Source organism: Melanotaenia boesemani, chromosome 17 (assembly GCF_017639745.1).
Source record: "Melanotaenia boesemani isolate fMelBoe1 chromosome 17, fMelBoe1.pri, whole genome shotgun sequence".
NCBI lineage: Eukaryota > Metazoa > Chordata > Actinopteri > Atheriniformes > Melanotaeniidae > Melanotaenia > Melanotaenia boesemani.
Genome location: NC_055698.1, coordinates 24,837,005 through 24,862,672, shown reverse-complemented (window position 1 = coordinate 24,862,672; position 25,668 = coordinate 24,837,005). Strand labels below are relative to the sequence as shown.

General features: G+C 39.0%; 1 protein-coding gene across 2 annotated transcripts in view; it reads right to left on the bottom strand.

The window, feature by feature from the left end:
• LOC121656751 (tenascin) overlaps positions 1-25,668 on the bottom strand; it is a 62,562-nt gene that overhangs the window by 19,088 nt on the left and 17,806 nt on the right. For both annotated transcript variants that reach the window (XM_042011850.1, XM_042011851.1), the window contains exon 6: positions 20,295-20,410. In XM_042011850.1, the coding sequence (XP_041867784.1) occupies positions 20,295-20,410 (116 nt within the window). The remainder of the gene's footprint in view (positions 1-20,294; positions 20,411-25,668) is intronic.

Genomic DNA, 25,668 nt, shown 5'->3' with positions numbered 1-25,668 from the left:
CAACAATAGGCAAAACCTGGTTTTACCCTGTAGGGGGCGTTATGAGACATTTTTACCCACAAAATCCCAAGTTTTTAAAAGAAATAAAAAAAATACAAATTGTATCAACAGTATAAGTGGTTTTCATCACAATTAAGTAATACTGTGTTGTTTACAGCTCAAAAACACATTTTTGGGTGCACTACCCTTTAATGAGAAACATTGTCCGTGGCAGGGCGGTGTTTTACACGTGTCTTTATAGTCCACATTTTTTCTATCTCCCTCGTCGCCTTTATTAAATGTAAACTATCCATTTAACCTTGTTGAATCATTTGCATCAGCGGAAGAGACAACTTTCCCCTTCACGCTTTTCTGTGTTAGCCACGCCCACTTCAAATTCCCAACCAACCACACAACTTTTCTCAGATGCCACACACACACACACACACACACAAAGTTTCTGCTTGGCTCGCAGGCTTAGAGGACATTTTCAGCACCTAACATCTGTATGGAACCTTCTTCAATACATCAATCTATTTCAACTACTTCAATCTGAAGGTGCTACAGATTTTTCTTGCATGGAACCAAAAATGTAGCCCCAGAGCCATATCACACTTAAGCAGTCCATAAAGTGGCTCCCATTAAAACTGTTCTGGATATTCTAAAAATAAATAAATACCTCAGTATTTGCATGATCATCAATATATTTCAATTTGCAAAATTTTATGCTGCCACTGATGGAGATGTTGCATTTTGAATCCAACTGTATTGTATGTACAATAACAAAGGAATACAGTTTCATAATGAGTCAAAATAATACTGGAAAGTGTCTGCACTCTCCAATTAAAGTTTTTAACCTCACACATGAGCCAATAAGAGGCTTCTAGCTTACCAGTCTGGCCTTCATGTTGCAGGGCCTGCTGCAGATGCTCATTAGTGCTCCTTGGCTCACTCTGCCAGCAATTTCCAGCTTGGCTTAAAGATTTTATTTTATGATGCTGTCATTTGTTAGTGAGACTAACCTTTAATTTTGGGGGAAATTTTACAAAACATGAACCTCAATGAATGAAAAGTTCACAGTGAAGTGAAAACAGTCCAGCTAGAGATTCTTAACTTTAGTTTTACTCACGTGTCTTTATAATGGATGTCTATGGGCTTATTTTTTCACATTGACTTAGTAATGCAATTCCACTAGTGACCAATGGCACAAACCTCCATTGAGTAAATTGTAAAAAAAAAAAAAAGAATGACCCGCCTGAACTGCAGTGGCCTCTAATTTATTTTGACTAATTTAGCTCATATGATTCATCCACATAAACTCAAAAGCCTCCAGTTTAGCTCTATTTTGTCTCTACTTCATACAGAAAGCCAGAATCTAACCATTGCTAAGCAACAATGATGGCTGCACTGGAGGCTGATTCATGTTTCCCACTGACATAAACTTACTTCATCCCCCTAAAGAGGTCATGCTGGACAGATCTTTTTACCCACATCTATATAAATGATGTGGGTAAAAAAGATCTGTATGCATGTGCTAATGTTCTGTGGGGCAGAACATAAGCTCATGTGAAGTCATAAGTATGGCTTTTTTTCTGAAAAGGAGAAATAATTGATGTTCTAAAATTATTTAATGCTGGTTGGAAATTATAAATCAAAAGGATGTTAACCCTATGAATGTTGGCTTAGCTCAGTTTAACCAGCAGGAGTTTCTGGAGGCTTCCATTGTGTCCTCTGCTGCCACGCAGGACGTGGATGAATAATAACTGAAAACGAGTTCATCAGTCAGTCTCATGATGTCTTGCCTGCAAAAATGAAGCTGGGAAAACTCCAAATGGCCAAGAGTTACAGCTGTCACAGAAGGTGGGCTCAGAGGGACAATCTGAAAATACTCTCAGAGAAAATGATGCACAGAGGGGCTGGTGGCTACACCCACACAAAAGATGACCCACATACAGATGCACAGTGTAAGTGAGAGGAAATTCTGGTCAGCAGCTACAAGCTGTTGCTCTCGTAAATGATTATTGCACAGTTTTTCTCCCGGGCAGCAGAAAACAGCTAAATTTTGATCAGAAATCAGAAACCTCTTTATTAAGCCACATCTTAAAGGCATTTCAGTATTTTAAATTCATGTGCAAAAGAAAATGTGTGTAATTTTATTTGTACATTTGTATTTTTTATAGGTGTTTGTGCACTTATATACATGCATGTATATGTGTACATATGTTATACATATAAAAAAGTACATATGTTATTTTTTAATGAAAACTAAAGCTAAACTTAATAGTCCTCTCTGTGTTTTCTTTGGTCTTTGATTGTAAATATGCTGATTTTGTTTCGCTTTGTTGTTGCTTGGCAATAAGAACCTGCTTTATATGGATGATTAGAACACAAAGAAAACTGAAAGATTTCTTATCAAAATGTGGCTATCTTGATGTCTTTGACTTGCCAGTGTGGCTCAGGTGTTTCTGTTTTCTCTCACTACACAATCTTTTTCTTATATCTGCAGTGGTGAACACTGATAGCCACAAACTGTAGACATTTAATAAGTAAAGTGAAAAGCAAAATCCCTATTAATTCAATATGAAGCAAATTTGCTATGAGAATGACCTCCTTCTTGGACTGTATCTTCAGCTTTCACTATCTTTTTACTGAGGGAATATTTCCACTGAGAACAATGCTGGATGTCTACAGTAAATCTGTAGCCTGATGTATCGCTGTTGCTAGTAACATGTTGTTTTGATAAGTTTAAAAAGAAAAACAGATTGAGGCTGTAACCTGGAAACAAACTGTAAACACAATATATCACTTTCCTTGTGGACAAAACTGTTTTTTGTATCAGCCGCATCATCTGCGGACTGACACAGAAATCTTCCTTCCTGCTGATAATCTGCTGTTGCTCCAGCCGCTGTTGTGACAACCTGTTATTTATTTGTTGATTATCTTCTGGTCTTGATAACTCTTGTCTGTCTCGCCTTCTCTTACGGTTTGTGTGTCTCTTTCTGTCACAGCTGCTTGGCAGTGATGTCATCCTTCTGGCAGTCACCATGTTTTTGACAGTGTTTACATGTTTCCATAACAACAAGCATCCCACATCTGCATCTTCTTCTCTGGACCTCCAAGAATTCACTTCATTTACTTCTCTTGTGTTTTGACTGCACCGTCTCTCTAAATTTAAATTCTTAGCCCTGTTTGTTTGTTATCTTACCATCTGTTATAATTGCTGACTATATTTAGAAGATATGAAAGAAACACAAGGAATCCTGTGGTCATCCTTTTAAAAACACTGTGGAAACAACAGATACAGTCACTGGAGACTAATTTAGACTCCTTGAGATCTAAGACTGTCTAAAGTCTGAAATTTGAAACATGATTCTGGAAGTTTGACCAGGGCAAAAAGTCCCAAACCACACAGTAAAACACTGAAATTGGACTTAATTTGCTAAATTACATAGCTGAAATTTTCTCATGTGATGGCCTTACTAACAATGTTTTTTTTCTTCCTGAACTTCTTTATTCTTTTTTCTTTTATATGCATTAGAATGTGTAACCTCAGACATAAGTTTGTTTAAACATCACACAGCATAAAGTGACAGCCTCTACAATCAGCTTGGAAGCCTCTTCTATTCATCATAATGAAATGTTAAAGGAAAAAAAAAATCTTAGAAATTAAATGGAAATTGGGATTTGCTCTGGAGGGAGTCTAAGGGGGGATAGTTTGGTCATTTACAAAGTAGTTACCATTTCCAGACTATTTAATAAGGTAACAATTTGGCTACAGCAACAATACTGAAAACAGCAATTCTTGAACAAAAAAGTTTCAGTTATATTAACATCACAAATAAGAATTTGTTAACCTTTACAGTCACCACCATAATAGAAGAGTAGGAAGAAAATACATTTACTGTAGTAGGTGTTCACCAAAGGAAATGGGGAGAGATGCTATTTAGGAATTACTTTAATCTTTAATTTTATGTTGGAGGAGAGGCTGTTTAGCTATTTTTATTTGTTGGTGCAGACCAAAAACAGGTGATAAAACACTTGGGATAATTGTTTTGCCCGATCAGAGATGATTTGCTAAGTTGTTCATCTGAGCCTGAGATTAGTTGCTTTGGTGATCTCTTTTAAAAACCAGCTGAAAACCCATCTTTTAAACATGCATTTGTTTAGTTTTTGCTATGTTTTTATATGGCCAGGATTTCTCTATTAAAAGGTGCTATATAAATAAAATGAACCTTTAATGAAAGTCAAGTGTACTCCAAAAAAAACAAAACAAAAAAAAAACAAAGAAAAACTAAACTTTTCCCCTCCCAAATTGTTTATTTTTCTATTTGTTTAATTTTTTCTCACTCAAATGTCATAAATACAAATCAAATAGAACAATGAAAGACAATAGAAGGGAACCAAATAATGAATAAAAAATTAACCAAAAAATGAATAAAATATTTATTCACATTTCAATATTTAATATCACTGTGCAGCTTCTTAAGTCCGTACTTTCAAATATGAGGGCACAATACTTGTCTGTCCTAACAAATTAAACTGAGTTTTTTCTTAGCTTTATCTAAGTGGAGAACAATTTTCATTTCACTTCTGGTTTAACTCATATTCACACAAAGGTCTTTACAACATAGGATGTGTTTGTCTTTTAACATGTGGCTTTCAAGCTGGGATTGATGCATCTTTTTTAAGTATTGGTGTCATGTGTGAAAGCACAGAGGCGTAATAGGGAGCTTCAGCTGAGCTACAGCTGCATCTGTTTGGCATGTGTGAATACCAAAAAGGAACAGCGGCGTTAACAATGACATCTATTTTGCACATTTTGATAAATCCCAACCGATATGTGAAAACGCCTCTTGATTGAACCCTCTTTATGTGCTGCTTCACTAATGCATTTGTAACCTGGTGGTTCGAACTGCCACTTAAACCCAATTATCAGGTTGCATTATTTCATTCATCCTTGTTTTTATGCACCAACAGCTCCCCCTTGTGGTGAAGCTGTTAAGCTGTGTCAGTGGATGCGTGCGTGATGACGTGTTGAAGCAGACGTTTTTTAAAAAAAAAAGCTCGAGTAGGGAGAGAACGCAGTCACCACGTTACACAGCAGAAGCAAAGAGTCGCAGCTCATACCTGTCCAGAGAAGCGGAAAGGAGTTGTCAACCTTAGAAAAATTGATCCATGACTCATAGATGAAGTCACTGATCTGCTGAACCACAGAAAAGTGCTTGTTGGTCCAGATTAGCGCCAAGCTAAGAAGCTACAGGGCAGCCACGGAGTGTTGCCTCGTGCAGCAGCTAGCTAACAGCTTAAAGGCAGCAGCCGAGCATTGCCTCGTGCAGCAGTAGCTTTGATATTCCGGTGAGTTGACTATTTACAATTATTATTCATAGTTACAGTGAGTTTATACCTGAAATGAAGAATAAACCAGTCGGAATAGGATTATTTAGGAAACTGGGTTAGTTAATATTTATTGTGTATGTTGAACTGTTATGTCAAGCTATGTTAATGTAGGTATTATTGCTTATTTTGAACCCATTTAATTGTTATGTGCCATATGTTGTAGAAAAAATGTCTGTTATCCGTATAGCTAAGCCGGAGATATGTGGTTGTATCCATGTAAATCAATCGTATTTTTCGTTATGTTGTTAAAAAAAAGAATGTAAGTGGTAGAAATGGACAATAAGTAGTTCTTCTGCACATTTTGTGCAGGCTGGTTCTTGTTCACGGTTAAGATTCCAGACCCTCCGAGTCGCCACCACCTTCTGCCTCCTGGTCGACATCTTCATTACCATCATCCACATCATGCCACAGGATCATCACTTCAACTCCTCGTCTTCATAACTCATCTGTCGGCAGTCATCTTTCTGTGGATCCAGGATGGACAGTTTTCATTCTCATAGGTGATGGTATGGTCTGCTAACTGAACTGACTGTAAGAAACGTGGACTCTTCTTTTGTGGTACATGGTGCTGAGTTGTGCACTGTTCAATGTTTGCATACCAGAATGCAACATAAATTTAAACACATTATTGCAAGGGGATTCAGTAGTTGGTGTGTGGTTTTGTTTTCCCATGAGGAACACACAAGGTCTGCAGCATTTCCAAAATAAGGAATCTTAAGGTCTTCACTGGTTCGTTTTATACAAAGTCTCCTCATAGAACCTAGGATCTGCTGATACACCTGCTGGTTGAGCTTAAGCAGCCAGTGGGGCTACAAAGTGGCGAGCCAGCCAGGAGGCATTTTGTGTTTATGGAACTAGTTTGTCCAGAATTTTGTAGATCCACACCAACACTGAATACCCAATTTTGTTTCGTTCATTTTTTGTCTTTTCTTAAGAGTTGTCTAGACATGTGGTAATGGATCTTTGTAACAAATACAACTTGAAAGGACAGAATAGCCTTTTTGTAACAGGAGTTGCAGTTACATACACAGAGAAAGAAGTATCTGACTTTTTTGGAGTCAATGGAGAGATAGCAAAAGTGGTCAGAATTCCAGATGAGCCAGAATTACCCTCTGGGAGAGTTCTGATAGAATATGCATCTGATAGAGCCATTCCAAGATTAGATCCTGCAGCTTTAGGTGATTTACCAAGCCCTCAAAACCCGAATGTACTTTGGCATGTGGAAACTATCCGTAGTATGTGTCATGATGAGTTGGGCAAGGAATTAGCTCAGAGGTATCTAGAAGAACTGCAAGCTTTACATGGGGCTAGTAAAGCGAGCTTTTACACTGCACTTCAAACTGAGCTCCAAACTTTTCATAGTGGCACAAGTGCTCCCCAGCCAAGTGAGGTTCACTTACCTCCTCAGCTGTCTGCTTCGAACCAGGCGTCAGCAAGCATAACCGGTAACATTCAGCATGAGGCTGAAGGTGCTGCATTAGGCCCTGCAGGGTCACTCAACCATTCGCCACGCATCGATGAGTCTGTTTTTAACCCCCCACAGATCCAAAAGGTGGTTGTTGAACATATAATGCGTAGCGAACAATCTCCATCCAGTTACAGTCAGAGTAGGGTTCGCATATTTTCTGGCAGGCATCCGAAACCTAATGGGGAGGTGGATTATGATGCATGGCGCACGCAAGTTGAGCTCCTTCGCTGTGACCCCACACTTTCAGAGAACCAAAAGGTCAGGAGAATATTGGAGAGTCTGCTTAGCCCCGCAGCAGATGTTGTAAGATCTCTTGGCACTCAGTCTTCACTTGAGTCGTATCTCGTTCAGCTCGAAGCTGCATTTGGAGTAGTCGAAGATGGGGAAGAGCTCTTTGCAACCTTCTTAAGCTCAAATCAGAATGCAGGAGAGAAACCCTCTGCTTATCTCAACAGGCTTCAAGTTTTGCTTACAAAAGCCATATCTAGAGGGGGAGTTTCACCCAAAGATTCGGACAAACACTTGCTCCGCCAGTTTTGTAGGGGATGCTGGGACCAGGATTTGATCGTAGGTCTCCAGCTTGAGCACCAAAAGACTAAACCACCATCATTCCCAGAGTTACTACTTTTGCTTAGGACAGAAGAAGATAGGCGCACTGCTAAACTTGATAGGATGAGAAAACACTTGGGGAGTACCAAGGCTGTTTCTCATGCTCACTCAGTTTATGATTATAGCAACTCTGAGGTGGCATCATCACATAAACAGGACAGCACAGGAAGGCTGGAGAGAGAGGTGGCTGAACTAAAGAAACAGCTGGCATCTTTGACACAAAAAGATATTCGTGATAGGCAGGGAACTGGTAGTCCCAATAGACCAGCTGGAAATGAGAGCAGCGTGCAAGGGGAGTGTCTAGTCGCTTATGCAGGAAGTTCGCAAAGGGTTCCTAAAGCTTCCTCCGCTTTAAAGCCATGGTTCTGCTTTAAATGTGGCCAAGATGGCCATATTGCAGCTAAATGTGATAATCCAGAAAACCCTGCCCTTGTACGAAAGAAAAACTCTGAGCTTAGGGCCAGACGTGAGAAACATCAGAGTAAACAACAGACTTCCCAGGAGACGTTAAACATGTGAGAGCTTCTAATGCGGGACGACTAGAAGCTGATGATGAGAAATTGGTAAGTCCCAGAACGTCGGTTCATAACCTGTATCATGAGTCCCTGACTTCTGGCAAAGAGAGTGACTTTAGTCCTCCAGATGGTCTCATTGGACCACGCTGTTCTGCTACAATAACCATTGAAGGTGTGCCCTGTGAGTCAATTTTAGATACTGGGTCACAAGTTACGACCATTTCTGCAGCTTTTCATGCTGCACATCTCACTTCTCTGCCGATGCACTCTATTGATTGTCTGCTTGAAATCGAAGGCGCTGGAGGACAAATGGTGCCTTATCTTGGCTATGTGGAAGCCAATTTGAGTTTCCCTGAGACTGTCACAGGTAGAAAAGAAGAGTTGACTGTTTTGGCTTTGATTGTTCCCGACTGCCATTTTAACAGTAAAACACCGCTGTTGGTTGGCACCAATGTTCTGCATCGGCTCTACCATCATGCTGTGGAACAGGGTGAAACCAGATTCCTTGAAAGATCTGATCGGTTTGCACAGCTTCTCCAACACCTGCGTTACAGCAGCTGGAGTGAACCAAAGCCTTACCCTGTTAAGCTTTTCGGTAAGAATGCTGTAACCATCCCTCCCAAACAGAAAGTTCAGATTTCGGGAAAGGTCCGGTTAGGCAAAGCGGACCGAGGCCCCTTTGTCCTTGAACCCTCGGAATCGTCAAAGCTTCCTGGTGGCCTGATGATTGAATGTGCTCTACTAAATGTTTCTTATGGGTCTACAAGTAAGATTCCAGTGATAATCCAAAACATGACGGAGCGCCACATCACCTTACATCCGAAACGGGTCATTGGGGATATGTCTCCAGCAGACTCTGTTATGTGCCTGAAGGCTAATGTGCCAGAGCTGTCCCTTGGTGAGAACCACAGCGAGACGCTCGGCGAGAAACTTTCTTTTGATCTTAACAATGAACTCCTTAGTGACGAGTGGAAAACTCGGATTACAGACAAGCTTAATTCCATCCAAGATGTTTTTGCCGTAGATGAGATGTCCCATGGGCACACTACTGCTGTTAAGCATCACATTAAGCTACGGGATGAAGCTCCTTTTAAGGAGAGACCCAGACCGATTCATCCCAGTGACAGAGAGGCTGTAAAGCAGCATCTGAGAGAGCTCCTTGACTCTGGCATTATAAGGGAATCTGAAAGTCCTTTTGCATCGCCGCTAGTTTTGGTCAGGAAGAAAAATGGGAAAATAAGACTGTGCGTTGACTACAGAAAGCTTAATGCACGTACAATAAAGGATGCTTATGCACTCCCGAACATTGAAGAGACATTCTCTGCTCTCAGCGGTGCTAGATGGTTTTCTGTGATGGATTTAAAATCTGGTTATTACCAGGTGGAAATGGCAGAAGAGGACAAGCATAAGACAGCTTTCACATGTCCTCTTGGCTTCTGGGAATTTAACAGAATGCCACAAGGTGTGACAAATGCTCCCAGCACCTTCCAGCGCCTGATGGAGAAGTGTGTGGGAGATTTACATCTGAATGAGGTGCTGGTATTCCTGGATGACTTAATAGTCTTTTCTGAGACACTTGAAGAGCACGAGACCAGGTTAATGAGAGTGTTGCAACGGCTCAAGGATTTTGGCCTAAAATTGTCGCCAGATAAGTGCCATTTTTTTAAGTCATCAGTGAAGTATCTAGGCCATGTTGTGGATGCCAGTGGTGTACATACTGATCCTGACAAGATCTCTGCTTTGAAGAGTTGGCCTCGTCCTAAAAACAGAGAAGAACTTGAGAGGTTTTTAGGATTTTCGGGCTATTATAGACGCTTTGTAGAAGGCTACTCGCTGATAGCCAAGCCCCTGAACGCTCTCAAGTCCGGGTGCACCCATCCCCGTAAAAGAGGTAAGCGGTATAAAAAACACTGTCCCAAAGGGCCTGTAAATTTTCGGGTTCCTTTTGGTGATGAGTGGGCCATTGACTGTGAAAATGCTTTCAAAACCCTTATTGAGAAGTTGACATCTGCACCAGTCCTTGCATTCGCAGACCCCAAGCTCCCTTATGTGTTGCACACTGATGCCAGCGGAGAAGGTCTTGGTGCTGCTCTCTATCAGGAACAAGGTGGAAAGCTCAGAGCGATAGCATACGCTAGTCGAGGGCTATCTAGAAGCGAAAAGAACTATCCAACCCACAAGTTGGAATATTTGGCATTGAAGTGGGCGATCTGTGAGAAGTTTAACAGCTACCTTTATGGCTCTGAGTTTGTTGTCCTCACGGATAACAATCCTCTCACATATGTGCTCACGTCTGCCAAACTGGACGCAGCAGGACACCGCTGGCTAGCGGCACTGTCGACTTACAACTTCAGCATTAGATACCGGGCAGGTATTTCTAACAAGGATGCAGATGGTTTGTCCAGGCGGCCACATGATCCACCTGAAGACGATGTTGAATACCTGATGGAAAAGGAAAGGATTGAAGGTTTTAAAAACCAAGTGTTGAGCAAAGAGTCTGAACTGTTTTCCAGTCAGGCGATTCATGCACTCTGCCAACATCATTGCACAAGTCCAGGACTGGATGTATCAGAACATCCTGTTCTAGTTGAGTCCATGGCTTTAGATGCATCTGCCATACCTGAAAGTTTTTCTCATCCTGGGCAGGATACTTTACCTGGTATCCAACAGAAAGATTGGTACAGGCTTCAAAGGGAAGATCAGTCGATTGGTAGAGTTATATCTCTTCTTGGAAAAATGAGCAAGCCACATTCCAGGCAACTGAGCTGTGAGCTGCCTGAAGTTAAGCTGCTTTTGAAAGAGTGGAAAAAACTGGAATTTAAGGAAGGAGTGCTTTACAGGAAATATCTTGATCAGGGCTGTGAAGTGTTCCAGCTTGTTCTTCCACAGCAGTTCAGAGAACGTGCGCTAAAAGGCATACATGAGGATGTCGGTCACTTAGGGGCTGAACGTGCCCTCAGTCTTGCTCGGGCCAGGTTTTACTGGCCAAGAATGGCCAAAGCCATTGAGGATAAATGTCGAACATGTGAAAGGTGTTTCAGGAGGAAAGCATCTCCTCAGAAAGCTGCACCCATGCAAAACATACTGACCACCTATCCATTAGAACTTGTGTGCATGGACTACTTGACACTAGAACCTGATTGCCATGACACAAGAAATGTGCTCGTCATTACCGATCACTTTACCAAGCTTGCTGTGGCGATACCCACAAAGGATCAGAAGGCAAAGACCATTGCCAAAGTGCTGTGGGAAAATTTCATATCTGTTTATGGTTTTCCCCGTCGCCTCCACAGCGATCAAGGGAGGGATTTTGAATCCCATGTCATAAGGGAGTTATGCTCTGTGATTGGAGCAGATAAGGTTCGAACTACACCTTATCACCCTCAAGGGAACCCCGTTGAACGATTTAATCGTACGCTTTTGAGCATGCTTGGGACCCTCGAGGAGAAAGACAAGCTTCACTGGAGAGACCATGTCAAACCTTTGGTTCATGCGTACAATTGTACGAGAAATGACACCACTGGTTACTCACCTTATGAGCTGATGTTCGGAAGACAGCCATCTTTGCCAGTCGACCTTATTTTGGGAACCAGTCCCACCTTGAGTTCCCATAAGAGTCAATCCGAATATGTCCAGAAGCTAAAACAACGTCTCCAGGAAAGTTATGGGCTAGCTGCAGAACAAGCTCGAAAGCGAGGAAATCAAAACAAGGCTAGATTTGATGCAAAGGTAAGGGCAGCTGAGCTGGTTGCAGGAGATAGGGTACTAGTACGCAATGTCAACATTCGTGGGAAACATAAGTTGGCAGATAGATGGGAGAGACCTATTCATGTTGTTGTGAAAAGAATAAATGATGGACCTGTCTATGTGGTCAAGCCAGAAAGTGGCAAAGGCCCCTCTCGTACACTCCATAGAGATCTTCTCCTTCCATGTGGGTTTTTGCCCATTGATGTAGTTTCAGAAGGAGGGACTACCCCCATTACAACAAAGCGAAAGGGTCTGAGGAGCAGCACAGTCCAAATTCAGGGACCGGGCCAAAGTGATCATGAAGAGATCACAGATGATGAGGAGGAAGATTTCTATTTCACCAGAACAGTGGAGGTAACAGCAGGTCAGCCAGTCTTGTACTCTGTAAGAGATGAGCAGACAGAACAGCCTGTTGTTGTTCTTGACCCTGAAGCCAGTGAATTTGTTCCTGAGGTTCCAGGGATCATTGAGGTTCAGCCACAGTCTCCTTCCAGTCCCTCCGACTCAGTAGCTGAAAGGCCAGGTGACTTTCAGTGCTACCCTGAGACAGCCATTGATCATGTTATTATAGATATTCCTGACACAGACTCTTTCACGCAATCTGACGAGCAGACAAGGACGCATACTGAGTCATCTGATTCAGAAGTAATAAACAGCATTGAGCCAGAGCAGTTACCAACGAGTGCAGCTAGCGAACCAAGGCGTTCTTCGAGAGAGAGGCGTCTACCTCAGAAGTTTACCTATGACGAGCTTGGTAAACCACTCATCCTGGCTATAGGCACATTTTTAGAAGGGTTGCAGGCCATGTTTCCCCAAACTTCAGTTCTTTCTGATGGATGCACGCATGCAGGGACGCACGCGGTTTAGAGGGGGAGAATGTAACCTGGTGGTTCGAACTGCCACTTAAACCCAATTATCAGGTTGCATTATTTCATTCATCCTTGTTTTTATGCACCAACAGCTCCCCCTTGTGGTGAAGCTGTTAAGCTGTGTCAGTGGATGCGTGCGTGATGACGTGTTGAAGCAGACGTTTTTTAAAAAAAAAAGCTCGAGTAGGGAGAGAACGCAGTCACCACGTTACACAGCAGAAGCAAAGAGTCGCAGCTCATACCTGTCCAGAGAAGCGGAAAGGAGTTGTCAACCTTAGAAAAATTGATCCATGACTCATAGATGAAGTCACTGATCTGCTGAACCACAGAAAAGTGCTTGTTGGTCCAGATTAGCGCCAAGCTAAGAAGCTACAGGGCAGCCACGGAGTGTTGCCTCGTGCAGCAGCTAGCTAACAGCTTAAAGGCAGCAGCCGAGCATTGCCTCGTGCAGCAGTAGCTTTGATATTCCGGTGAGTTGACTATTTACAATTATTATTCATAGTTACAGTGAGTTTATACCTGAAATGAAGAATAAACCAGTCGGAATAGGATTATTTAGGAAACTGGGTTAGTTAATATTTATTGTGTATGTTGAACTGTTATGTCAAGCTATGTTAATGTAGGTATTATTGCTTATTTTGAACCCATTTAATTGTTATGTGCCATACCCATTTAATTGTTATGTGCCATATGTTGTAGAAAAAATGTCTGTTATCCGTATAGCTAAGCCGGAGATATGTGGTTGTATCCATGTAAATCAATCGTATTTTTCGTTATGTTGTTAAAAAAAAGAATGTAAGTGGTAGAAATGGACAATAAGTAGTTCTTCTGCACATTTTGTGCAGGCTGGTTCTTGTTCACGGTTAAGATTCCAGACCCTCCGAGTCGCCACCACCTTCTGCCTCCTGGTCGACATCTTCATTACCATCATCCACATCATGCCACAGGATCATCACTTCAACTCCTCGTCTTCATAACTCATCTGTCGGCAGTCATCTTTCTGTGGATCCAGGATGGACAGTTTTCATTCTCATAGGTGATGGTATGGTCTGCTAACTGAACTGACTGTAAGAAACGTGGACTCTTCTTTTGTGGTACATGGTGCTGAGTTGTGCACTGTTCAATGTTTGCATACCAGAATGCAACATAAATTTAAACACATTATTGCAAGGGGATTCAGTAGTTGGTGTGTGGTTTTGTTTTCCCATGAGGAACACACAAGGTCTGCAGCATTTCCAAAATAAGGAATCTTAAGGTCTTCACTGGTTCGTTTTATACAAAGTCTCCTCATAGAACCTAGGATCTGCTGATACACCTGCTGGTTGAGCTTAAGCAGCCAGTGGGGCTACACATTATTTTATCATTTTTATTTAATGTCTTTAGTTATTAATTCTGATGATACAATTAACAGGCTAATGCTTTGGGCTCCAACCCAAACAACCCAAAACAAAGTGTAAATAAACCAAAATGTATATGTTTTTGTTTTTTTTTCTCATTCCCTTTCCTCTTTGGTTTACATGGACTCTAGCAGACAAATGTATCTCTATGGGTTATCCATCCATCCATCCATCCATCCATCCATCCATCCATCCATCCATCCATCCATCCATCCATGTCCTGTCTCCCTGCAGTTGTATATAATTCCTGGTGCTTTTCCCACTCAAATCTCTTTTAGAGTCATTAGAGTGTCCTAATCCCTTAGTGATGTCATCACAATGACATTGTTGGCATGTTTTGTTGAAAAGAAGAAAAAAAATATTACAATATGAGGCGACCATAGTGACTGTTGGTGTGTGGGAAAACATGAGGGAGAACATGTGCAGTGACGCCATGATGTGTCCAAAGTGCACACAGTAATCCAAGCAGTGTGGCGCTTTCTTCTTTTCTCAGCAACAGTTTTGAATCCAAATGATTTAGAAAGAGAGGTCAGTGTTTTCTTTGTTGGGCTGACTTTTCTGTCTCAGTTTGTCTCCTAAATACAACTCAAGAATACCAACACAATTAGTCATTTTCCACTTCTTTAAGGTCCTCTGCTGCAGATTGATCACACATGTTTGGAGCAGAGGTTAATCTAATGGAGAGTTTAGTGATTAGAAGCACAACAAGCCATTGGTGTGCAAGACAGACTTCAAAGCCGACTTTTGTTTTACACAAATATTAGTGGTAGTCTGAGTCATGAGGGTTACTGAAGATATTCTTAATCTGGTTAATACAAATGTAAGTCAGATGATTAAACTGGCTCAGAAATTCCACACCTGACCAAAGCAAGATTAGTGAGTTATTTATCATCATCACCTTGAAACATGAAGAAATTTTTATTTCTGCTGAAAATTACAGGACAGGATAAAATTTAACCAGATTGTAGTAAATCACAATTAATCCAAGTTGTCATTAATCTTTAGAAAACTTACAAACATTGACTAACACTAATCCAATATTTTTGTTTTTTCTTTGAGAACAACATTCAATAACCTCATAAACCCTCTTCCGTTTATGAAAGCAAATATTACATGTTTTTTAGCAGTTGTACAGTCTGTTACAGTCTAGTTTTGTGGGATATGTGCATGAAATTACAATGACCAAACAAACCTCATACAACAATGAGAGTAGGAGGTAGAGCAGAAGGTTGTTGAACTTGGCTAGTAGTCCATTTCATGAAAGATGTTAAAAGACTATCCTTGTGCACATTACACAACTTCCTATAATTTCTATACTGTTTGGCCTATCATGGTTCTTTATGTGCATGTTGGCCAACAAAAAATTCCAGAGCCACCTGGATGGTGCAATTTGTAATGAGGAGGTTTTCCAGTAATTGGCGAAGTTAAATGGCGGCTCATGTTGTTCTGTGTGTGTCGTAAACAAATGACTTCAGTGGTGCCTTTGATGATTCTGCAGGCTTTGCTTTGGCAGCGTGACCTGTGTATGTCTTGTCATGGGAGGGGGAGACGGTTGATTTTCTGAGCCGCGTTTGCTACTGTTTGGAGAGAGCAGCCCTGTCTGCTTTTATGCGGTTGACAAACCATGATAAAAAGGAAAATATAAATATGCTTTCTAAAGAAGAATGGTAGAAGGTTTCCAGCAGACCTGGGGAGATTTTCTTCAATATCCTGACACAGTCTCTGGTGGGTCTTCTTCACTACAGCAGCAGTGTTGCTGCCCCAAGTCCCACCTTACTAAAGATTCTGTCCTTTATTTTAGGAGTTTTTGTAATTTACTTTTCGATTTCTAGCTGTTTTAATGGCTGGGTGACTCATGTTTTAAACTAAAACAGCTTCCAATAACTACTACACCTACAGATGTGTATTTTTATCTGTAATTACCAGGAGAATGACAAGTTATTTCATCACTTATGGGCACAGAACACAAAAGGTCAAGTTTTTAGTGATCCTAATGGACTAAAACACCCCCCAACAAAAGATAAGCAAACCAAAGTTTGTCTTGTTACTTAACCTCTCTGACAGCTTGAGCTGGTCTGCCTGACGGAGACTTTGTTGCTATGTTGGTGTTTGTTTGTCCATTACAACCAGAGTAGCAGATGCTTTGAATTTGTGTGTGTTGCTAAAGCAGTCTCTAACAACTCACTCTCTGCCTGCTGAGTTTTTTAAGGTTCCTGTGAGGAAGGAAATGAAAGTCTAAAAATCTGGTTAAAGAAGAATTATTGAGGAAATGCAACATGTGTGTTACAGGCGAAGATGAGGTGTCATCGTCATCCACAGGGGTTCTGTCTGTTGACTTCATCCCATTGGAGATAGCTCAAGTCTTGTCTTGGAAAGATTATTTAAAAAGAGAAAAGTAGAAAAAAAGACCAGTTCCTTTTCCACCTGCTGTTATTCAGCTCAGAGAAAACATTCTGTATAATCTGTCCTAAATCCAAAAGGTTTGACTTTTTGCAACTGAGCACAAAAAACAACAACAATAACAAAAAACTGTTTGAGGTTTTGTTTTCGTCTCTATGTGCATTACAGCTAAAAGCCAAATGAATCCCCTAAAAATCATAATTAATAAAATGAGTAATCAGAAATAAAAAATGCTACAAACAAATAAAAAAGAACAAATAAGTTTTTGCCATGGAGCGCTCATTAAATGGCAATATATCTCATACAGACTATTGTTTAGTTATGAATAAATCACAGTTTTACTTTTAAACAAAAACTAAAGTTGGGGTCACACAAACGCTGCTCTCAAAAGATAGACTACAGAGACTTTTGTGCTTAAATAAATATTTATCTATTGAAGGAATGCTTCATTGAGTATTCAATGTCCCCATTACTAACATAAATTGTGTTTAAACATGTAATACAACAGTCTCTTCTTCAGTTTAAGCCAATAACCATCATCAAGTGATATTAAAGTGTAAAGTTTTTACCATTAATGCAGGAATGTTAATGTAGAAATAATGTGAAAAGAAATAAAAAGCATACCTTTTAGATGGTTTTCTTTTTCAGACCTTGTGATTAAAAGTTTTGATGTTTTCAATCAAATCTGTTCTGAACTCAGAGTTTGTCAAATAAAAGTTGTAGCAGTTTAAAAAGACCCTAAAAAATACAAATAAAGCTATCTGACATTTCTCTGCTTATGTTAAATTTCTGTAATCGAGCTTCTTCTGATTCATCTTGAGCTCACATGCAGGGAAGTTTCAATTGCAAGTGGTGGTTTACTCCCAAAGATGCATCCACTTAACTGTAATGTCATAAAATCCTGCTGCAATTTTCTGTTCCTTAAAGGATTTGACTTAGTTTCACACATAATTTTGTTTCTAGTGTGTCATGGAAATTACAAACTGCTCAGTTTTTCTTTCTTTTTCTTCAACATGTCCTGTAACTGAGATGAGTTTCCCCTCAAAAACAAAGAGCCCAAACTAGTTTGAAATGCTTTGCAGATGTTAATATGTCCTTCTTTAAGTATCTGTTGCAAAGAGATTCTTACAATAATATTTTATTCTAAACTTGCTGCTAGATAGTTACAAAGATACAGTATATAAAAAAAACATTCACAGTTTTAATTAAATAACGTAAAGCAGAAAACAATCTGTTTAAACTAAATAAAATGATGCCTGAAGCATCTCTGTAGCTGTTTGAGATAAACACTACTTGTAGAAAACCTTAATGGAATACTACAACGTCTTTGAAAACAAGATCTTTTACAACCTACAGCTTGACATCATGCATTTGTTGTGTGGACTATATGTTATGGGGATTATCAGAGACTATCATGTTGAATCCTGGATATTTACTGCATGATTTTTTTCAGATGTGCTGGCATGCAGTGTGAGAACACACTCATGGATAGTATGTCAGTTTTGTGTGGTTCTGTGATGTTTCTCTAATATCATTTTGTGTTTCACTTTAAATTTAAGCATCAAGTAAGAACTAAATGTTCAGTCTTCCTTCCAATATATGTCAAGAAAATGGTAACTACTGTTAAGATCTGCCACGTTTTACTGGAATGACCATTTCTATTATTTAGAGTGATAAGCCACAACCTTTCGACCACTAAACTACTGAGTAAGGATCGATAATGATTTTATAATTTTTGAATAGTCATTTAATTGTAAATTAAACAGTTTTTAACAGCAACTAATAGAAATCCCAACCAGGAAAAAGCAACATTAGACGATATATCGCCTGGCTCTGGTATAAAGTATGTGGCACTGTGAGATTTAATAATAATAATAATAATAATAATGGATTAGATTTATATAGCGCTTTTCAAGGCACCCAAAGCGCTTTACATTGTGTGAATCCATTATTCATCCACTCCTCACTCATACCTGGTGATGGTAAGCTACGTGTGTAGCCACAGCTGCCCTGGGGCAAGCTGACGGAAACGTGGCTGCCATTCTGCGCCTACGGCCTCTCCGACCATCACCGAACATTCATCCACACATTCATACACCAGCGATGCCAACACTGGAGGCAAGGAGGGTTAAGTGTCCTGCCCAAGGACACAACGACAGATGACTGTGGGAGCGGGAATCGAACCGCCGACCTTCCGATCATTGGACGACCTGCTCTACCGCCTGAGCCACTGCCGCCCCAAAGACAAAGTAAGATTGATGTTAGGCATGAAGAGCTACGTAGTGGATAGTATCTCATAGGTGATAGTTCAAGACATCCTTCCCATCAGTTTGTTGTAGGTGAAGGTTTACAAAGTTTGATGGAAGAGCTACAGCATGTGTACACAATCATATTAGCAACACAGTGTTAGCGAACATCAAAACCTGATGATAGGAGGGCATGGAAGGGGGATTTGAAACAAGGTGGAATAATTCTACATGATTTTAAATTGTATTTTTGCTCAAAATTCCCATTCTTAATATCGAGTTAGCCCTAATTTTTCTGATTGGCATTGGTAGAGAGGATGTAGCTAGCTTCTTAGCTTCAACTTTGAAAATGGGAGATTCTACCAGCACCTCTAAAAACCCTGAAATTGTGACAGAAATGACAATTTATGGAATTTTCTTTTGATGAAAAAAAATGATTTCATTAACAACATACTTGTCTACTGATGCATTTCAGCAACATGTTTGTTATTTATCTTCCTGTTTGAGCACAAAAAGTGTTACATTCCATTGTGAGGAATATTTATCATCAGCAAGCTTTTGGAGATTTATAGTTTTTCACTAAATTTTAAATATAAATTTCAGACAGTGTCTTTCCAGTGTCTGCTACATCATGCTAAGTATTTATCCATATTTTATTTTATGACAATTGTATATATAGCCCTTCCCAAAAGGCAATCACACACCTCAGTGCAACTTACTCTGTTGATTTATGGCTCTAAAACAATCCAGACTTTATTTATTGGACATTGTTTTTGTTTTTCTTAAAACTGTATTTTTACTTCAGGAGATTTGTGGAGCTGCTGAGGCTTTGCTGAATTTATCATCCTGCTTTCAAGGTTTGTTGAAATTTTGTGGACAGTTTTTCTTGCTCCTGTTGTCATGAAAAAATACTCTACTGTGAATCATTTTCCAAGATGATCTGCACAGAGAGCTGCCACAAACTCTTGTCCAAACCCTCACACAGAAGGGTTTCTTTTCTTCTCTTGGATGTTCTATTTTCATTTTTTTTCTTGTGGTCTAATGTGCAGAGCATTAATTGTAGAACTTATGATGATGAGATCAGAGGTCAAACTTTTGTGTTTATAATCTTTGCATGCAGCGAAACTTCACACAGCAGTTTTATGGATCTGTCTGCAGACCTCATCTCACATCAGACACATTTTAAACCTCCCTGAGGATCCTGTGAAAACAGCTTTTCCTGCAGACTTCTCCATGCTCTCAACATGACCTGGCAGAGATTTTAACCCCCAGAGTTCTGGATAAGGGCACAGTGAGGACTCGATGAGAATCAGCTTTTTGTTCCCCCCTTAATGTCGACAAATACATCTGCTGTCTGAATGACCTCTAAAAGTGTGTGTGCATTGAATTTAGCTTTGATAATATTTTTTTCTGTTGTTACACAGATTGTGAAAGAAAAAAGAAACAGTATAAGAGAAATGTGAGAAATGATAAAAGAAGATTACAACAATTTCTTGAGATATATGCAAACTGTGAATTGCAGAACTGTACCTGGAGGAGACAATGTGCATTCTTAAGCCTCATATCCTCATTTCTTTAATGCAAATAAATATTTAAATCGGCCCAAAAGTTTGAGCATTAAACATTAAAGGCACCAGATTGCTAAATTAACCTATTATATTACATACCTTGCTGGTGAAAGTGATTTCATACATTTCATACAGCACGGAAGGTGAAGTCCAAATCAGAGTGGTAGACGTCTCTGTGATGTCCCGAGTCCTTAGCTTAGAGACACCCAACATGGCTGAAAGAGAGACACAGATATCAGTCGTTCATATTGCTGCAGCCCAGTCAGCTTTTAGGATGGTTAAAATGGAGAGGCTGAGTAGTGAAACAATGACTATATGTGCAGTATTTCTGTTTAAACAGAAGTACAGTCAAGACAAAGACAAAAAAAAAGGCACAAACAACATCAAAGAGGCAAAACGAAAACAACTATCACAATAAAAACAACAAAAGAAACAGACAAAACTTCAGGGACACAAAACAACAGCAAAAATGTACAAACTTTAAAAAAAAGATCCTAACAAACAGACAGAAAACAACCAAATATTTGAAATGACTATGAACAAAAACAAACCACCGAAAAAAACTACAAAATGACATACAAAGAAGCTGTAAAAAGACCCAAAAAGACAAAAAGAGCACTAAGAGAAGAAACAATGAAGAAAAGGAGACATGAAGTAAGTATGAAGAAAAAACAATTACAAAACAGGAACAATTGCAATGAAACACAACATACACAAAACAAGAAAATAACATAACAAAATTGTAAACAACCACAAAAACCCCCAAATGTATTAAAACAAGCCAAGAAAAAACAAACAAGCAGAAAAAAAGACATTTCGCTCCAACACAAAATGAAAACGGAGCTACAAAGAAACCGCTAGCAACCAAAACATCCTCAAAGAGACGAAACACAAAAGACACTTTACACTAAAGACATACTGTTAAAATGTTCTAGAGATGTTCTGGCAGTACAGTATGTGAAAATGCAAATATCTGCAGCCTTCATTCAGGTGTTTAATGAAATCTCTGGAACATCAATGGGGAATAATGTAAAAACATATTGGTAAATATTCTAGAGTATTTCCAGTCACTGTGCACGTGCTGATCTCTGTACTGCTTTCTGCTTGTTTCATGCTATTGTGGATGAGCAGTACACATATAATCAGAATAAGGAGCCTCATCTGCTGTTTTAAACATGTTAATTTTCACAGCTGAATTAGCTTCTTCCTGCACACTCTCAATGCTAAACGGGCTACTTGGGTGTAAAATCAGCAAACATGTAAAGCAGTTACAGACTGACATAAAGTCATGCACAAGGACTATAAAAAGACAGATTCACACAGTGAGTTGAGCTTTAATAAGGTGATAGAGGTCTTAGTAGAAAAATGTCATTACATTCTCTGCTTTTTCATTTTTGTCTTCTAAACCTGAAATCCAGCAGGATAGTTTTTACAATGAAAAAACAAACTATGTTTTTCTCCAGCAGAGTTTTATTCTTTTACTTATATATAAACTATCTCAGTTTCCAAAATCTTCTTGCTAATGGAGTACAACAGTTGGTGAGCGGAAATACCAAATCTTTTTAAGATTTTAGCTTCATCTGCAGCTGTGTCATGCACATGGATCTGATAAACAGATTCTGCCCTCAAGTGTATTATTACAAATCCATGAAAGGCAGTATAGGGTAATAAATGAGGTAATAAATTAGGTCTTCCTCTCTCTGGCAGCCAACTGTAGTTTTTAATGTCTCCTTTTCCTTCTTCTCTGATTGAAACAGTGGAACAAATGGACCAGCAGGCACCCATTTGTCATTTCACTAATTTTCTTTCCCTCTTGTGTAGATCCAGTTGAGATGTCCATCTTAACAAACGTAGAGTGATGTATCAGAATTTGCCATAAGCCTCAATCAAATCCTAAACCATCTGCTCCCTGGCACCTCAACAATAAAAACAGACCGTTCAATGTGACATGTTGGATGAATGATACAGCTTAGATGACAAGGGCTGGTTTTGTCATCAAGAGCCATATTTAGATTTATGATTTGGGAGCCACAAGGTCCTGGTTTTAGATTAAATTGCCAACATTCAGTCTTTAAGATGAATCAAGCTTGAAGTACCCAGATAGTTTTCCCAGGAGCTGGTTGCCACCAAATCAGAGCTAAAAGAAAACTCAAAGCTGGAGTTTATTGGGTGGACACAAATGGCACGTCAATGGGATGATCATGGTGCTGATGGTGAAGCATCAGCAGCTTCTTGCCTACATTACAGTCATTTAGCAGACACTTTTTTTTCAGTGGTTAGGCTGAAGCGTTAAGGGTCTTTCCTAAGGACCCAACTGGAAGTTATTAATATTTGCCCCTCAGGGGGACTCAAACATGCTCCTCGACAATACCGAAGAATGTGTGCAATACTCAACATAGTCCAACACAGAACCTACCAGAATCATAGCTAGTTTTGGATAAGACCCTAACACATCTTTGTTGGTTGAAGAACTTTGAGAATTAGGTCAATTCTTGCAAATGAACAATTATCTGTCAACTTATTAAGTTCTGATTATATATAGAGTTTATTTATAAATGGATGTTTTTAGAGAATGGTGCCAAGTTTCTGAACTCTTTATGACAAAAAGAAGTACTCCAACAAATGTACCAAATGACTAATAATAAAAATTATATATAAGGCCAATTTCAACCTTTTATTTCCTATTTCACATCTTACACACAACAGTTCTTTCCCTGTCGTCTGTCAAGTCCTTTTACTAGTTCAACAACCCAGCATAACTCAAAATGTTCCTGTTTAAGTCTGGTGGAGCCACACAGCTGACAATAACTGTCCATAATGACGACCTACTGTGATAATAATTCACAGGTTAGTTTTACGGCCCCAAGTCTCTCATAAATTTAGTGCTGAAAAACACACCACTAGCTGAGAGCATGATGTAATATTCCCGTAAGCAATTACCAAAATCCAACACGCATGTCACACAAGCACTACACAAAGACATCTCCTTTGACCAGACTGCCTTCAGAAAAACACAGTTACTCAGCTTTATCCCATCTTTTGCATCTGTTGATCTTAAATAGCAAACAAACCACGTTGCTGCATGTGCAAAGAATAAAACAAAGAAAAATAAATCATTAAAGGAGGGAAATCTAAATGGTTTCCATTTACTATTTCAAAGACTTCTTAAAACTTTTCAGACAATAGTACATTTTTCTCCATGTAGCTAAGGCAAAGCTCTTTTTTTTTATAATTGAACATGGTTTTTATTAAATTTATGTTTCTTTATGATCATTGGAGACAGCCTCTAAAGGTCATGCTGATGTAATATTCTCTGTTTTAGTAGCTTAGGAGTTGACTAAACCATTAAAGTCTCCAACTATGCATGCAGCCCTGTGAGCCTAGTACTAAAGCACAGCTGTTTGTTGAACTTGATGCAGGATGCTAATTTGCTCACAGTGTTGTTGTTTATCAAGCATAAATTTGCAGTATATTACATTATAAAACCAAATTAGTTCATCAATTCAAACATAATACACTAGATAAAAAGACAAGTGTTCACTAATGATATGTAGTTAATCCAGAAGTGAAAATTACTTACATTTAAGAACATTTAATCAGTTGTTGAAACACGGCAGAGAAGAGTAAGATTTAAAAGTGTCCCAATGAAAAGACAGCATTTATTTATAGAAATAACTTGTCAGTTGATAAAATGTAATTTAGAGTTTTAACTTTTTCTTGGCGTCTCGTCTCACTTTTCCAACAGGGGAAAAGTAGTGCATTGCAGAAGTTTGACTTTATAATTTTCCAAATTTCCTTTCAATTGTAAAACTGTCAGGACTGCATAAACTAGAGGAAAGGATGACAACTAAAAACTAAAGAAAAAAAAAAGTTTTTTTTTCCATCAAGCTTTTTTTTCTGCATCGTTTAAACAGCATTAGTTGTTTTCTCATTTAAAAGCATCACAGCTGAGGTCTTTTTGCACTTATTCCAAATGTACAAAAACAGGTGGATGGAAAGATTGTCAACAGTTTTTCCTGCTCGCTCCATTTTCTCTATGAGACTGAGGACTGTGGGACATACCTCCATCAAATTCAATAAGTGGTTGGTTACATTTGGGGAAACACTTAACACTCTTAAATACAGATGTGTCTGTTGTGCGTCAGCCTCAGGCAGCTGAAAAAAAAACATTACATTACACAGCAGTCTGAGTGACTTTTATGGTCTGGGTCCTGTTTCTCTGTTAATAAAATCGTACCATCACTAGAATCAATGCTGCTTAAACCGGCTCCAAACTGCAGAACTGATGCTAACAAACACTGACAATAATGATAGTAACACAAACAACAAGAAAACATAGCTGGGAGATACAGTATCCTGATTGATGCTGCAAATAATGATGTATTAAAAATAACAAGAAACAATAATCTAATTAAGATTTAAATATAACTGTTACATGACTTACAAGTAACCTGAAATAAATGTTTTTATATAGAAATAAACTGCATGCTTGTGTGTGATTGTCCTATTAAATTATTGTGATAAAATACAATACACCACAGGACAGCATTTGTAATTTGAACAAATGTTAATGTTCTTCTTGAGATTAAAAACCACCAACACATGGGAAAAACCATAAAAAAATGAGACAAAAATATAACAAATCTCAAAGAATGTATGTGCCTAAGTTATATTGCACACAGATGACTGGTAAATATATGGTATACTTTCATACAAAATAAAGCATAGTGATTGGTAAAGTTTATGCGTATATAGACGTGTTTCTTAAAATTCTCTCTGACCAGCGAGGAAACAAGAAACACTTGTATTAAGCCAGTATTAAGGGTGTGTGTTAGCCTAACCCTAACCCTTAAAAGTTGAATGATCTGAAGAGCAAAAACTATATTGAAGCTTTTCAGCCTATTTATTGTGGTTGGAAATGGTAAAATTCCTGTAACACGAAAAACAGCTGTGTTAATATTTAGATATGTCAATTAGATGCATAATAAAATAGAACATGCAATTTAAAAAAATATCTAAAACACTATCTAGAGGAAAAATCTATTATCTAAACAATAGAGAATCCAGAACAGAACCTTGTGCACAAGTGAAATTACTTTTCATCACGGCAAACTTTAAGAAATGAGGGTTAACAGGCAGAAAGTTTCTTGATAGACCTATAAAGTAGTTTTTTTTTTCCTTTCTTTTTGAGAGATGAGACAGTGACGACTCATACACTGTTCATTGCACCCTCACACTACCCAACTTCAAAAAACACTATTTGTTGTGTTTAACATTTAATCTGCTTCAAACAATACATAAATCAAGGTGCTATTCAAACCTTTAAGCTCTGTGATTTTCTCTGAATTGTCAGATCCAGCACCTAGGTGTTTAACCCCAGGATCTTTGGTAAATGAACAGGAAATAATAATAGACGTAGAGATATAAAGATTAATCCAAGTGCAATAAAATATTTGAGATAAGGGTGCATATA